At 34.7% G+C, this 16,984-nt stretch overlaps 1 protein-coding gene across 1 annotated transcript; it reads left to right on the top strand.

The window, feature by feature from the left end:
• Positions 1-549: 549 nt before the first annotated feature.
• LOC125215355 (methyltransferase-like protein 17, mitochondrial) lies at positions 550-9,184 on the top strand. The gene is made up of 12 exons (XM_048116751.1): positions 550-750; positions 1,013-1,278; positions 1,709-1,782; positions 1,889-1,983; positions 2,903-3,006; positions 3,193-3,276; positions 4,379-4,459; positions 4,535-4,618; positions 4,723-4,818; positions 5,710-5,786; positions 8,376-8,464; positions 8,575-9,184. Exons 1-12 carry the CDS (start codon positions 636-638, stop codon positions 8,955-8,957), a joined length of 1,548 nt encoding a protein of 515 aa, XP_047972708.1. The 5' UTR covers positions 550-635; the 3' UTR covers positions 8,958-9,184.
• The last annotated feature ends 7,800 nt before the right edge of the window (positions 9,185-16,984 follow it).

Here is a 16,984-nt window from a genome sequence, read left to right as displayed (position 1 = left end):
TAAAAATTTAAAAATTTAAAAATTAAAATTTTAAATTAAAATTTTCATATTAGAAATAATATTAATATATTATAATATTATTATTATAGTGTTGCTATCGTGTTGTGTCATATATGCGTTGTTATCGTGTCGTGTTGACCCGAAGTGGTTCGTGTCATTAATAGGTTCGTGTCGTGTTCGTGTCTGAGGGTAGCAGGTCGTAGGTCGTGTTCGTGTTCGTATTTGGAGTTTTCTTAACGGATCGTGTTCGTGTTTGTTGTTATCGTGTCGTGTCGTTATCGTGTCGACACGATAACGACACAACACGCACGATTTGTCACCCCTACCCGGTATCCATTTTGACCTAGTATAAAATGTTGAACGAAAATGTTATCTCCAATAGACAAAGTAGGCCCAATTCAATTAGGACCTTTAGAAGCCCAACTTCACCTAGTCTAACCTGTTGCAGCTTTGTAGGCTGTAGCCCGATAAAGCCCATGATATCTGAAACTCGTTAGCTTAGACTGTTAAAAGTCGCTACAGCGTTTCTTCATTAAAGTAGATAGAAGGTTCACCCTTAATTCCGATTTTGCATTGAACCCTACGTTGTTGCCGCCTTAAACCTCCGGCGCCGGTGGCTCGCGACCAATCGCAAAATGGCAACCCTGCCAAGATTCACAGCCGAGACGCTGAAGCTCGCAGCTAAACAATCTCAGCGCTGCCACGTCGTGTCAGACCGTCTCCGCACTGCCATAGAGAACTACCTCCGAGGTATACTGTTCGGCATAGCATTCATTGTGTTGCGCTTCCCATGGGGATCTTTGCTATTACACTGTTCTGAATGAAAATGAGAAATGAATTTTCGTCTAAATCAATAATGTATTTTTCTAGTAGTATTTCGTAATCAGGCCACTACCAGCAATATTAGAATTGATGCATACTTTATAGAAGGAAAGTGATGTGGAATTTAGTTTATACTTAATGCATTTTAATTCCGTTAATGAAAATGCTAAGGCCAAAATTTGTGTTCCAGAGCAAGAATTTCTCAATATGAGGCAGAAGGTGCTAAGCTTGTCCCGATCGTTCACTGGAATCAAGGAAGCGAACTTGCTCCTTCCTAGCTCAACTTCAAAGGAGCTAGTTGAAGATCCGTTGAAGGCTATGGAACGCTCACAGCGGTGGAAACTCTCCACTGCATATGGAGATGCTGGTCTTAGATACCAAGAAGATCAAGCCATAGCATATGTTGCTTCCCGAATGCCTGCAGTCTACTCGGCTCTCTACCGAGTTCTCAGTGAGGTAAAGAAGCAAGTGGGCGTAGCCATTGCGTGTATCTGTGTGAGCTTTGGCCTGGGGCCAGGGGAACGTCTATGTCTACTTTGTATTTGTGATATGTTGTTTAGAATATTCATCCTTCTCTTTTCTAGTGAATTGTGTAGTTTTTTTTTTGCCAGAATCTCACTAGTTTGCTAAATTTTTGTGAAAATGTTTTGAACATGTGATCATCGGTTTAAACTCTAACAGGATATACGTCAAAATGTACTTCCCGTCCCTGTAAATATCTGTTTACAAGTGTTTTCATGGTGATTTTTATTCAATAGTTCACCTAATTATTTTGTAGGATATGTTTTTTAGAGAAAAAAGAAAGTGTTGTATCCTAGAAAATCTAATTCAACCTCTAACGGTTGGAGAACTATTATCCCTAATTAGAATTTAATGATGGTGTTAGGTGAGAAGAAGAGTTCCTGATTTTGCTCCAACTAAAGTACTAGATTTTGGGGCTGGAACTGGTTCAGCACTGTGGTGAGCCCGTTGAACACGTTTCCTGGGTTTCACATGATATGAGCCTATATTTATATCGTCTGTGAACTGGTTTTGTTTTTTTTATCGTGTTTATTCAATTGTATAGGGCGATGATGGAGGTTTGGCCTGGGTCTTTGGAGCATGTTAACTTGGTGGAGCCATCACAATCAATGCAAAGAGCAGGATTAGGTCTAATTAAAGGTATAATGTGAGGACAATTGGTCTGTATACTACATATGGAATTCGAAACATGGTTTATTTACTTTCACCTTATTTTGGGGTGGTATGTGTGTGTGTGTGGGGGGGGGGGGGATGTCCAATGTTGGGGTGGTAATTATCTTTTCCTGTATGTGAACTTTGAGGCAAATGACCTTACTCTTTCTTTTTATCAAATATATCACTAGAACTGTTGGTCTTAGAAGCAAATACTAATGGGTCCGTATTCATTAACTTCCATGGGAATCCCGTACCAAACTCAAACGTTGATTGGTGTTCATAATTTTGCTTCTACTTTGGAGCTGTGCAGCAGTCTTTGGTTATGGATTCTCTGCCTTTTTTTGCTTTGATTGTTTTTTGAATGTTTAGTTTGTGGTCATGGGTAATAGTAATGTACTAATGTACGGTGTCATCCACAGGAAAAGAGTAGAAGTAATTGAGTAAAAGGATGATCTTGGGTAAATATGCAATTGTATGCTTGTGAGTGATGGAGAATAGAGATGAAGCTTGTCCACAGTTTCTAGTTTGAATGAGAATTTCTAGTTACACATCTATAAATCTATTTGATCATAATCATTTTCTTTCTTGGCATATGCTACATTTACGAGTTAGTACTCCTACCAACATTCTCTTTATGTTTTATATTATTACTCTTGACCTCTCTAAAATCTGAGCACCAAGGCAACAAAGGTGTGGATTTGGAAGTTGGGACAAGATTTTGATATACATTGCTTGTGTGTTAATGCAGTTAGTCTCTAACTTTTTGTGGTCTAACTGTTGATGTTTCTGAACTTGCATCCTTGCACTTGACCTCATTTTGAATATCAGTTAAGCTCAATAGATATTGTGAAACTAATCTCTTGAATACTCCTGAGTTGTGTTTTGTGTTGGGTAATGAATGCAGATTTAAAAGAATTGCCTCAAATCCAAAGCTATGATAGCCTCCAGTCACTGACTAAAAATATAAGCAAAAATAAGTCTGGAAGAAAACATGATTTGGTCATTGCCGTAAGTATCTTTTTTACTTTTTTGCTATTTTATAAACATTCTCTGTTTTTTCCGTTTAAATGCTTCTCAATATCATTGAGCTGCTACACTATGTTAGTTGCATTCTCATTTTTTGTAATTATCAATTTGTGCTTATTATGCGAATCTCATGGTTTAATATAAAATATCTTTTGCTATCTCACAAAGTCTTACGTCCTTGGAGAGATACCATCATTAAAGGATAGAATCACTCTGGTGCGCCAGCTCTGGGATCTCACAGAAGACATCTTGGTAATTTTCTCAACTTAATGGTTGGCGTGTTACCTTTAGTTAACTTTATCTATTTACATTCTTATTAACATGCATTGAGGTGTGTCATTTCTGAAGTTGCATATTTGTGTAGAAAAACAGGACACTTTGTTAGATATGACCTGAAACTACTATCTCTATTATTTTTTCAGATTTTAGCCATATTGCATGAATGTAGTGGGGACCATAACAGTAGAAAATACCTGATTATTGTGAGATTAGAACTCAATCAGAATTCATATACAGCATTATTTTTCAAGATTAATTTCTTCTGTGGATGTAGGTTGAACACTCTTTTCTTAAATTCAGATTTAAAAGCAACATATGTTGTTAGTATCCTTGAACTCAATCCACCAACTGACCCTGACATTACCCACTGGTCCTGACAATGTGTGTATGCATGGACTCAAAAACATTACTCTTAGGGCTGAGATGGTGGTAATTTAACTAGAACATTTGAGATTTCTGAAAGGGAAAAAATATATTGTATATAGGCACGCCTCTTTAAGATTGAACTTAAATAAACTACTCCCTCCATCCCACTAGAGTATGCATTTTTGGTTGGGCACGAGTTTTAATGCACAATTGGTAAAGTAAGAGAGATAGAAAGAAAAACTAATTAAAGTATTGTTAGTGGAGGTTGGGTCCCACCTCTTTAGAGAGAAAGTGCATACTCTCGTGGGATGGACTAAAAAGGAAAAAAGTGCATACTCTTTTTTTTTTACGGAGGGAGTATTAAAGAAAGACGCGTGGGTGGTTATTTAATTATGAATGCAACTTTTGACTGTAAGCATACAACTAAGCATAAGGTGGAACTCTTACAAGTAGAACCAACTTTAAGAAAAAAAATCCCCTCTTTTAATACTAACTGAATAAACTGATTTAATATTGTTTTTTTTTTCCATTTTGGTGTTGTTATTCTTATTGTATCCATGGCTATCTTTTTTATTTGGCTGCTTTCGCTCGTGATGTAATTTCTCTTGTATATGCACCTCCTCTGCCTCTTCTAAAAGTTTTCTCTGTATTTGTTTGATGAAAGTTTTCTGTTAACTCATAAATCACAGTTTTGTGCACCGTGGATCAGGTTTTGGTGGAGCCTGGAACCCCCCAAGGATCAAAAATTATATCCCAAATGCGATCCCACATCTTATGGATGGATAAAAGGGTACATAATGGTTGTATTTTCTGGAATCCTCTTTTTGTGGTTTATTTCTGATACGAATGTGCTTTTGCTCCCCAGAGAACCCGGAAATTGCAGAATGCAGCCAAGAGAGCTTCTAAAGATATAATGACACTAAAAACTGGTGCATTTATTGTTGCTCCCGTGAGTAATGGAGTTGATGTTTCATATGCTGCAGCTTACGTAACATCTTCAGCAACTAGCTAGATTGATTCTGACCGATTATGAATTCATGATTTTTCTTGCAGTGTCCGCATGATGGACCTTGTCCATTGCAGAATACAGAGAAATACTGTCATTTTGTCCAGCGCCTGGAGAGGACACCTTCTCAGCTATTATACAAGGTTTTTTTTGTGATAACTAATGCTATAGCACCTTGCACTTGTACACAAGTCTCTTACAATCCTTCATGCGCTGACTTGGCTGTTAGTATGGAAGCATTAATTAGTCCATGAGCATTGTCCTCTAGGTGTGCATTTTCATTGTCCTCTGGGTAAAGTAGAAAATTTTCATTACTGACCAAACTTGTACTCTGTTGGATATGTGGGAATATGCTCTTGCCAACTTCATTCTCAAAATATTCTGGGAACAATTAATGAATGGGGACACCCATTTCTCATTGGACAATGTTCAAAGAAATGGGACCTCTGATATTTTTGCCCATCACCACTAACCTGGGATGGGGTTCAATCTTCATGTCCTAAATGCACCTCAGTCAAACCTCAGATCAGAGCCTGTGATCTTCTTTCCTTCCTACCACCACTTTATCATTGCTATCATTTAAAGCTTCCTCCTCTGTCACCGTTGGCCATCTATAGCTATCTTAAGTTACTTAGCCTGCATGGTGCTGTGTCATAGTAGCTGATAAGACCATACTACCTCTTTGTCTATAGCTATCACATTTCAAGCTTGCTTAATTCTAATGCTTCTTGCAATCTAGCTCCTGTGGCTCCTTTCTCCAGAATCCCCTTGCGCTTGAAAAAAAATGTTTTGATGTCTGACATTATTTGTTTGTGGTTATATGGAAAGCAACCTGACTTACTAAGAAGTATTTTTACCAGATCACACATATATTGAGGTCTTCTTATGAACATCCCACCCCTTTTTAAGTTGCTATTATAGTGCAATGTCAACTCTGTGCTCTTCAGGAAACAAATTTGTCTATTAGAAGTAATTATATATTGACTGGGTATGGAAAATACTTATAATTTCTTAAATCTGTAAAACTTCTGCAGCGATCCAAGGGTCCTTTACGTGGCTTTGAAGATGAAAAGTTTTGTTATGTTGCTTTTAGACGAGGAACAAGACCAAGGTTAGTTTTTCTTTCTATGTAAGATGCGATTTTCTTGAAAATTCGCAAGTAAGATGTGAGTTTAGGTGTTATCAAGCAACTACATCAATAATATAAATACTAGTACTAATTAGAATAAACATAAATTGATTAAATATAGATGATTATAATTTGAATCTGCTCATAACATTAACCTTTGAGAATTGGCGCTAAGTGCTTGAGAACAGGAATATGGTGTTCTCTTTGTTTGGTTCATTCAGAACCATTTGATTATAGAATTCCTTTTCATATTTGATATTGTTCTTGAGGCTCCCTTAGCTGGTTTAAACCGACGGAATGGAAATGGATCATATTCAGAACTACAAGTTGCTCGAATGGAATTGGAGAAAAAATTGAAGGTTAAAAGAATGGATATGACTCATATGAGGACATCCTGGCAGAGTTGGTTTGGCATAGATTGGCCTTAGAGGATGGTTTAACTTGAAGTTTGATAGCCTCAGCCAACTAGTGTGGGTATTTCGTGTTTTGGGAGTTGCTTCAAAGGTGGTCTCGATGTGAAAGTCCATGTCGTGGGGAAACTGTGAAACCACCAAGCGCTAACACATGATGTGGGAAAATGAGCGACAGTGTGGGATTTAGTCCTACTACCATGTTGAGATTGATGGCCAAGCTGAGATGCTTAGTTATATTTAGGGAGATCCATATTTGTTGTTTTGCCTCATCGCCTCAGCACAAAAAGACATGGAGTTTGTGGATACCATGAGCCGGTTTTGCTTTAACGGTTAACACAGGATACCATTTATAGCCACATGAAGAATCTCAGTTTTAATTATCCATTATCAGCCACCACTGGCTGTGGTGTAGGCGATGCACTGGCTGGTATCTAGGAGTTGGCAAACCTAAATGCATTGCGTTGCCAATTGAGTTTTACACTTCAACTGGGCTGCATGGGGAAGTCAAATTGCTCACTGGCAAGACCTGTCCTTTGTGGTTGGGGTTAGGGTGTTTGTTAATTTGACCTACCATAGCTCACACTATGAAGAATATGATATGAAGTTTGCACTGCATTTCATCCTGCGAAGACATGCATCTACCTTATTTCTCCATGTCTCACAACTCAAACATGTAAATGGGAACCCTGAAGTTATCCCAACACTGCTTGCTCACTTGGTGATGGAGGAATTGTGATTTGAACTAGGTATTGCAGTATGGCTCAGCAGGGGGTTTGCCGAGGATCTTTCTCGCAGATCTAGCTCACCATATATGTGCCGGCTGTACATATGTTTTCACCGAAACTACTGCAGAGATCAGAGGGATTTTTTATTATTATGGCTCCAATTTTGATCTTCGGGATTATATCCTAATGCCTGGTTTTGGTTATCGTATGGAAGAAACCTTCGAAATCACCATGCTGGGTTCTCACAAGAAAACCGTCCAACTATCTGTCTTTTTTCACGTAACTATTCTGATAATTATGATCTGACTTATGTTTATTTGGAGAGAGATTTCAATTATGAAATAATACAGTGAGCTAGGCCAGAGCCTGGTCTTAAAAGCGATGCATATTATGGCTCCTGAGCTTAGTGGCCAATCTAGGGATCAAATACTAGGAACGAAGATGACCTCTAGTGTGTAATTCCCTATGCTCAGCCTAGAAAAATAAATCAGCCTAGATCATAAATGTATTTAAGTCCCTATAATCCTAGAATATAAATCAGCCTATAAATGTTAAATAATTCAACTAGGGAATTAATATTGGCTTATCCCTTTATTACCATAACGATTGGCGAGCTGTGACTTGTATTACTCTTATCTGACCCTGGTTTTTAAGATATCGAATATCTGTTAGTTAATTAATTAAAGCTTTTGACAATCATAAATTCTTTTGGCAGTTACACTCAACAATTATTCAACCTCACTATCGCAGTACTTGAATTTAATCAAAATCTACAGGGTTTTATGATAAACATTTTGTGATCCATAAGAATTAAAGAGGATGTTATCAACCTGAAATGGATACATAGAAACCTAGTATAGGTAACTAGCTGTCTTATAAGAATTTTTTTGGTCCATCATCCAAAAACCAAAGCATATTGAGTTATCAGTTTGACTTTCACACACAGTAAGTTAAAGTGACATACAGACATGTGGACACATCTGAAACATTATTATTGTTTAGGTGACTGAAACATTGGTTCTCTACTTTGTTTACAATAGAAGAACACGTCTTCCTGTGATCATGGTAGAGTCTCAAATGGTGTACTCTCCTTCCCGTTACTGCATGTAATACAGTGTACAACTTTTGCCTGTTGGGTGGTGATGGTAGACTTGGAGTTAATATGCGCTAAGTTTGCAGTGCTGTTTAGCTTTTCTTGAGTTTTTCCTCTTTCCTCTCAATGTTAAGATTATCTGATAAATGCAGGATGAAGCTTTTTATTTCAGTTATTTTAGTCAAGTATCTGTGTTTCCAGCTCTTGTGAACTTGATAACTTGGAATGTTTTGCTGTTTATTCAAATTTTCTTTTTTATATGTATGGACATATTTGTTAATTTTTCTTGGACATGCATCTTAATAGTAACACATCCGAATTCTTTTTTCTTTGTTCGTAGAGAAGCTTGGCCTCTTGATGGTATGAAGTTTGAAACATTGAATGAGATGCAAGCTAATAAAATACCGGAAAATTTGGAAATCGATATGGGTAAGTGCCTCAAATTTGCTATAAGGATGGATTACATTATAGCTGAAATATTTTATTTCAGTAACTCTGCTTGGTGTGCATCCTGTTGAACCAACATTGTTTATTGTCAGAGAGCCAATTTGATAGTGAAGAAGCCTGGAGCGACGAGTATGAAGAAGATGCTGACAAAATAACTTTAAACGATCAAAAGTTATCAGATGCAACTACAGTGAATGAAAGTGGTGCTGAGGGTGTCGAGGACGACGAAGAAGAAGAAGCTAGTGCTGATCTTGGAAGTGGCTGGGGGAGAATTATTTATATGCCTTTCAGGCGGGGCAAAAGAGTCGAGTTGGATATATGCCGATCCACCAACAGCGAGGGCACAGAGGGCTCCTTCGATCGTGTTGTCATTACACAAAGTAAGAACCCTAAACTGCATCATCAAGCCCGACGCTCAATTTGGGGCGACTTGTGGCCGCTTAGGAGTGAGAAGAATTCCAAATATTTCATGTAGATATGGGAAAAAAAGTAGTCCGTGCAATACTCTCATGATATGTAATTGGGCTGTGGTATTGTAGAAATTAGTAAATGTACCAACACATCTACATGTAGCAATGCACCATATGCATATTTGGACAGTTATTTCAGCAAATATGTATATCGGCAAAGAAATGCAGACATAACATGCTGCCTACATATTTTGGAATTAGATCACGGAGTTGGGATCCTTTTACCAGGACACTTAACCTTGAAATATTAAAATTTATATGATATAGTTATAAAGATAAAAGTAAAAGTTATTAATGTTTTAATCAAATCTTAATATTTGGATCAGTTAAAAATCAGATCCAAAACATTTTTATATGATAGGAGCTATATATTCTTAATTTTACCAACAATATAACAACACTTTGTCAAACACTTAATCTATTATGACAATTTCATGTCTTCTCATGTTTTCTGTTGTGTTATATCTTTTCTGTATTTCAAATACTTTGGACAGTGCCCAATAAATTGTTGGGTGCTCTTTTAATGGTTTCAGTACCTGTGGGATTATTAACAATACCTTTGGAGAATGTTAATAAATTCCAAAATCCATTTTGCCGTCCAGTAACGACAACCGTCTTTTTGATAGGTACTGAAGTTGCCCTTTGGTTGGGTATTCGTGAAAAATTACCTATTGATAAATTCCTAACTTTAGGTCCACTTTAATTTGATTCAATTATGAAATAACACGACGCATGTATCTAGGGAATATGTCGCAATAATAGCCTGTGAGACTCCTCTTTGTGCAATGCATAAAAGACACACTCTTTCACTAAGGAGGAGTATAAAATAACAAAATACCTTAATTAGAAAATACTAACTCTCTTAATGAAATGTTGTCATTTTGAAATATTTGTTTCTTTTTAATTTTAGATAATTGAACTTCTATTAAATTATTATATTTATATTTTACTACTCTCTACGATCCCATAATAGATGGAATATTTGGACAATGACATAAGATTTAGGCGTTCTTGTTTTGTATGATAAATAAAAAGAAAAAATAGTATATTTATATTAATGTGATAATAGCTTTTTCTAAAAAGAAATGTGATATCTTTTGTTAAATAAACTAAAAAGAAAAACATTATATATAAATTCCAAAAGAGTCATATTGTGCTAATATTGTGTGACATAAGGATTAGTATAAAAAAAACTAAAGCTCATATTGTGCTAATATTTTCATAAAAGAGTAAAATAAAATTAAATAAAAAAAGATATTTAGAAATGTTGTAGCAGCCCCCCAACCCAGTCAGTGAGTGTGACACATGATTCACGTGATTGCTGTCTTAATGATTCCCATGCTATAGGAGTATTACAGCTCAACATTCATTACTCACATGGGGCCGCCTCGGGCCCGGCCCGATTCGATCCTCTTTAGATTCGGTTTTGGACTCTGGTTCAATTCATAGTACCATGCACGTGGCTGGCTCCCTTCCACCGGCTGCTCCGGTTACATAGTAATACTTCAATTATATACACATCTGCCACCCAATTATTTAATTATTTTACGAATTTTAAATATCAAAGAATTTATGTAATTATTATATAGAGAAAGCAGCCTCGGAATGCACGGCCAACTTGGTACATAAAGCGTGATATTATTGCTGAAGTTATGATCTAGTGACGACAATAAACAATTTATCACCTTACAAAGTTGTGTTTCTTTATGGTTTAGGAGTTGTTACTTACCACGCTCCTTGGATTTTTTTATCAATTGATTTAAACATTTTATAACCCTATTCAATTTGCTATATCAAAACATAGTCTGACTATTTTTATTAAACAATTCCATAAAAAAACAAAAGAATTCTCCTGTGGGCACATGGGGCAAGTGAAGGTTTTTTTATATTTTAGTACTAGAATATGTAAAGTTGTTGGCATAATTGAACCTTAACCTTAATGTAAAGCATTTAACATGTCTTGCTTTTCTTAGAATATGAAAAGTTGGTAGTATTATTGGACCTTAATGTAAAACAAGATATCATGATTTGCCTTTATCTATTATTGACCGGTTATAAGCTGAATAGTGAAGAAAGGAACTATTGTCAAGTTGTGGGATAGTTATTTTTGTAGAGTAAATTATTGCATTTGGGGATATACTAAGATTAATTGAACTAACTAAAAGTGAGATGAAAGTACGTAGCAGATTGTGTAGTTACAAAATCATGCAAGTGGAGTTACATTGTAATACTCAAACTATTGATTATCAATAGAATCCTCAACTTATACATAATTACATTTAATTACCTGAAAGATCGACATGTTAACAAAAATACTCCAAACTATACATAACCAATTAAATAAAAACTGTCAAAATCAATTTTCAATCACAAAATTTTACGTTGCCAGTAAGATAATAATTGACATGGTTTTCAACATGCATAACTGACATAGCAGCATGGAAGCTTACATTTTGACATTATGTAATACTTTATCCACTATTAAAAGTCACATTTTACATTTCATTTCATCTGCAAAGAATTACTACTACTTTTTTACCTTTCAATAAATAGTTACTAGAATGCGACACATCACCTTCCACGAACACATTTTACTTCCAACTACTTGACATGTAGTGTTATTTTGCTTAAGTTGATGTTTTATTGGTTAAGTCACTTCAGTGGTGTGTAATGGGGTATTAGCAAATGTGTTGTTCTTTGTGTGATTTTTTGGTTGATGTATGATGTTTGTATGTTAACAACTCTACTACTCACTGCACCTTTCGGCTTGAGCATTTCTTTTGTATATAAAATACATTTCGCTTTTATTTTACTATAAAACTGAGAACCACATATCACTACATTTTCACCCATTTTTCTTTATTACTCCCTCCGTCTTCTATTAGGAGTAACATTTTGACCGAGCACGGATTTTAAGAAATGTAAAGAAAAGTTGGTTGAAAAAGTTAGTGGAATGTGGAACCCACTTTTTTATATTGATTTTATAATAAAATGTGAATGAAATGAGTTAGAGCATCTCCAACCATTCCACTAAACTCAAACTCATTTTAGTGTAAATGTCACACTAAATATTGATTTTACTACAACCATTTACACTAAACTCAAACTTAAAAGAATATTCTCTAAATTATGCCTTTTTTACTCACAAAATTTGAAAAAAAATTTAGATTTTGGTTTAGTGTAAACCTAAAGATAGGTATTTTTTTCTCAAAAACCAAAAATGAGATTGGTTTTTGAGTACTATTGGAGCAAAATACCTATCCCATTTTAGGTTTTAGAGTACCCTTGGAGATGGTCTTAGTGGAATGTGAGACCTACTTACTATTTATGGTAAAAATGAAATGTTATTCTTAATTGAGGACGGACCAAAATGGAAATTGGTAACTCTTATTCGGGGACGGAGGAAGTATTTCTTAAAACACACATGTGTCATACTCAACTGAGACTTCTAATTGCAAATGGGGAAGTAATACTAATATGCTAATATAAATCAAATAAACTTTATGACAATTTCACTTGTTTTTTTTATAGTTTTTTCATATATTTAAGTAAGACCATTTTAAAAGACTACAATTCATTTTTTAATTTAAGCATGGCCATTTTATTATTTTGTTTCGATCATTATGCTTAGTAGTTTCTGGTCCTCAATCTCGACTGGGAGTTTCCCACCAATCCACAAAAGATTGCTAGGATATGTTGAATACGTACCTTTTATTTCCAAGGATCTCATAAAATGACTTCAAAAGATTTAAAAGTTAATTTCACGAAATTATATCTACTACCTCCGTCCATCAAAATTTGTCCCACTTTGTTACAGCACGGGTTTTAAGAAATGTAATGGAATGTGAGTTGAAAAAGTTACTCCTAGTAGACTGTGGGTCCTAGTTTTATATATTAGGAGTAGGTTAATAATAAAATGTGAGTATGAATGAGTTAGTGGAATATGGAGTCCACTATAAAAAATGGTAAAAGTGAAATGAGACAAATTTTGAGGGACGAACGGAAATGGAAAAATGGAACAAATTTTGGTGGACGGAGGTAGTAATATAGAATGTTTATGTAACTTAATGCGGATTTTGTCTTTGTTGACAAGGGCTTGCATCCCCTCACTCCACCAACGGAATAGAAAATCTTGATTTAGAAATACAAGCAGCATAAAATATGTTTTTAGCATTGCATTCTAACTTGGGGCCGAGCCAGGAATTCTATTTAGCAGGGCCAAAAAAATACATAATTTTTTTTTAGAAATTTGAATTGGGGCATTTATTACCACCACGTGGATCCACTAACAATCCACTGTTTGTAGTTAATGATGCTTTGAGTATACAAAAATTGTTCATTCTTTCCCTTATACTATATAAGCAGGTTCTTGATGCATCTAACACCCTTTGTTTCCATATGGCGATTAAACATCGTGCCAGTAAGGCTCTTAGCGAAAGGATCGTTTATGTTGTCATTTGATGCAATCTTAGTTGCCTCAATTTCTCCATGTCTCATTATATCTCTGATTAACATATTCCACATTTATTTAATTTTGCACCAAACATGAAATAAAATAACATCTCAATCCAAAAATCAACAATATTTAAAGTAATGAGATCGATAATAATTTCCAAATTAATTTAATATTTGCGCATTAGTTTAAGTAATTCGAATTGTAAAAAATAGTTATGCAATCATTACCCTAGATTTTGTCTCACAATTTTGCCACTCAATCTTCCGTTGTCGTTATTTGTAATTCGAACATACCGTCTCTCACATGCAAGCAATTATTATTGTTGTTACACACTTATATATATATATATATATATCAGTTCTAATTCTTCTTTTTTTCTTGAGGGGTACAACCTTTCCTCTTTTGTGTTATGCTGCAAATGCAAATTCCATCTAGTAACCAAATACAAAAGGAAGAAAATAAAGAGAACGAAACAAGGCGATCCTGCAGATGGCCACACGCACGCAATTCACATTCAATATAGTGTATCAATTCTAAAATGTTATTTTTTCATCCACGATTATAAATTCATTTTTTTTTCATTTTGGAATCTACATTATTAAATGTCTAATTTGACTTATATTACAACTTTTAATAAATAAATTTTATAGATACATAACAATTTAACTTTCATTTTCTCATTGTATACTCATATATTCATAGTGAAAAAAATGACCCGAACGACGATGCTTCTCCTTTTAATTTGTTTAGAATGAACAACGACGGATGAAAGATTTTGTTCGTTCAAAGGGCTGAGAATATCCAAGGAGGTTGGGGGGTTGAAAAAACGAACCGGATACTGCCTCTCTATTTGAGGTCGAACAACGATCTTTTGCAAAAATTGAGAGGAACGATGAGAAGAAGAAATATGACATGTATAGGACGAAAAAAAAAGTTGTGAACCTTAAAAGTTGACGTAAATCAACCAAGACAAAAAAAGAAAATTATTAATTTATGCCATCATATTAAGAAGACTAAAATCTGAGCCACAAGTTCTATTCTTATCAAAAGGACGTCAACTTTTTTCCGATCAATAAAAAAGCTGCAAAACAAGAACAACATAGTTATTTTAGTGGTACACTTTCCAAAAACGACAATTGCATCACAAATACCAAAAACAGCAAAAAAAGGATACAGAGGCAGTCGACTTTACAGCTGGTTATTTTCGTTTAATTTCTAATATTAATTGTAAGTTACATATATATACATACATAACATATAGTAGTCCGATTAATGTGTATTACTGCATATTCAAGCAATTCGAGTCATGGAATAGTGTTAATCTCAGCATAGTATGATAAAAATAGCAGTATCATATGTTTAGATCCCTTTATACGTTCTTGCGTTTCTTTTTGCCCATTTACATATTTTTTGCAAAAGCTCTATAATTAATACTATCTCAATATTCTTGAAGCTATAAATACAGTCGAAGTCATTCTTTATTTAATGAAATCATTATCTTTTTTTCATTAATGTATTTAAATAGTAGTAAGTCAATTATTATGGAGTATTTAAGGATGCACTCAATTATTAGAGCATCTCCAATGCAAATAGGTCAGTCATTCTCTCTCTCTGCCACGTCAGCAGCATTAAAAATCCACATGTCATGTCAGATTTAGGTCAGCCATAGGCCAGCCGCAATAAAAATAATTCAAAATATACTACATTTACGGAATTAAAATTACGATTAAATTACCGAATTAAATTTACGAGACATATACGGGAAAATTCATTAATTTTATTTAAATTAAAAAAAGTACATTAACTAAAAATCAAAAAAATTACATAATAAAAAAAAATCCGGCCTTCCACACACGAGCCACCACCCCACTCTACTCCTCACTAATTTATTAAAAAAATACATAAAAAAATGTTAGTATGCCTTGAATCCGTTATAGTTTGTCACTAACCGAACGGGGGTCGACGGTATGACATGTTTCTGTTTTAGGTCTTAATTTTGTATTGGGCTAGTTGTTGTTGTCCATCGCTAGATGTTGTTCTTGTACAGAAATTTAGAGATAGAGAAAATCGCGTTTATATAGTTTTTCAAAAATTAAAAAAAAAAGAATTAAAAAAAAATTAAAAAATAGCGCTGGCTGATCGGGCCGCCACAATGGCGGCCAGCGCATCGGCCAGCCACACGAGATCGGCTAGCCCACGCCGATTTGGCGCTAGCCTGCTCCAATGGTTCGGCTAGCCGACCGGCTAGCCACGTGAATCGGCTAGCCGACATTGGAGATGCTCTTCCTATCGTCTATCGGTATAGTTCAAATTCAAATCATCGGGACTTGGACTGACCCGAAATAGTTAATGAATTATTAATGAGTAATATGTTAGTTAAATAACAAAAGATTTAATGAACACGTGAAACACAAGTAGAAGGATATAGTACTAAAATAGAAAATTTGTATAGAAATCCAATGAAACAAGTAAAACACCATAGAAAAATACAAGGATCTAAAAATGATACATTCGTCATTGTTTTGTACAAATAAGGACTGAATACAATTAGGAATAGTTACATATATAAAAATATAATTTCAAGTAAAAAGTATCGTCAGAAGTCATTTGTATTGTATTGTAGTAATTAATTACATTAGAGATATTTTGGACTTTTTTTTTTCCATTTTTTCAATTTTATAGCATATCAAGAGATAATTTAGTTTTTCTGTTTAATATTCTCTTTAATTCTTTCTCTTTTTCCCACTTTTTTACTCTTTCTTAGTAATTATTTAATTTTTCATTTATTTTTCGCACTCTCTATTTATTCTCATTTTAATTTGTTTTAAAAAATTAATAATTAAATAATTAAATGTAGAGTGAGAAAAATGAATAAATAATTAAATAATTAATGTACATCGAATTAAAAAATAATAACAATCTCTTTAATTTGATTTATATCTTTAAAAAACAAACAATGAAATATTAGTAGTAAATATATATTGGAACTTCGAAAGATATATTATTATTTATATAAGTACAAAACCACAAACGCACATGGGCTACAATTAATTGATTAAAATTTCAAAAGAACATGTAATACAAGTATGATTCATGTTTTGAAATTAGAACATCTCCGATGGCTTTAGGCTAGCCATATCCTAGCCAAAAACTCCTCTAGCCACATCATCAGGACAAGAAACCTCTCCTGCCACATCATCAGGATAAAAAACTGGACAAGCAATAGCCTAGTCACAGGCCAACAAAATTATAAAAAACAAATAAATTACAATCACGCAAATTACGGAATTAAATTTACGACACAAATACGGGAAAATGTGATAATTTCATTTATAAATTTAAAAAACTAAAAAAAAAATTTACATAAAATTTTTTTTTGTAAAAAACACCATCTTGCTTCCACACACGATCCCCGTCTCACTCCTCGTCACCGCTACCCGGGAACCCAAAATCTAGCGCAGCTGAGTCCCCCTCGTCTCCCCTGGCCCTACGTGCACGGGCCAAATCGGCCTGCATACTCTGAAGGATCTCATAAAGAAACCCCTTCTCCACAGGGTCTTCTGCCGCCTTCTATTG

The sequence above is a fragment of the Salvia hispanica genome, chromosome 3 (genome assembly GCF_023119035.1).
Source record: "Salvia hispanica cultivar TCC Black 2014 chromosome 3, UniMelb_Shisp_WGS_1.0, whole genome shotgun sequence".
Taxonomy (NCBI): domain Eukaryota; kingdom Viridiplantae; phylum Streptophyta; class Magnoliopsida; order Lamiales; family Lamiaceae; genus Salvia; species Salvia hispanica.
This window is presented reverse-complemented; position numbering and strand designations above follow the sequence as displayed.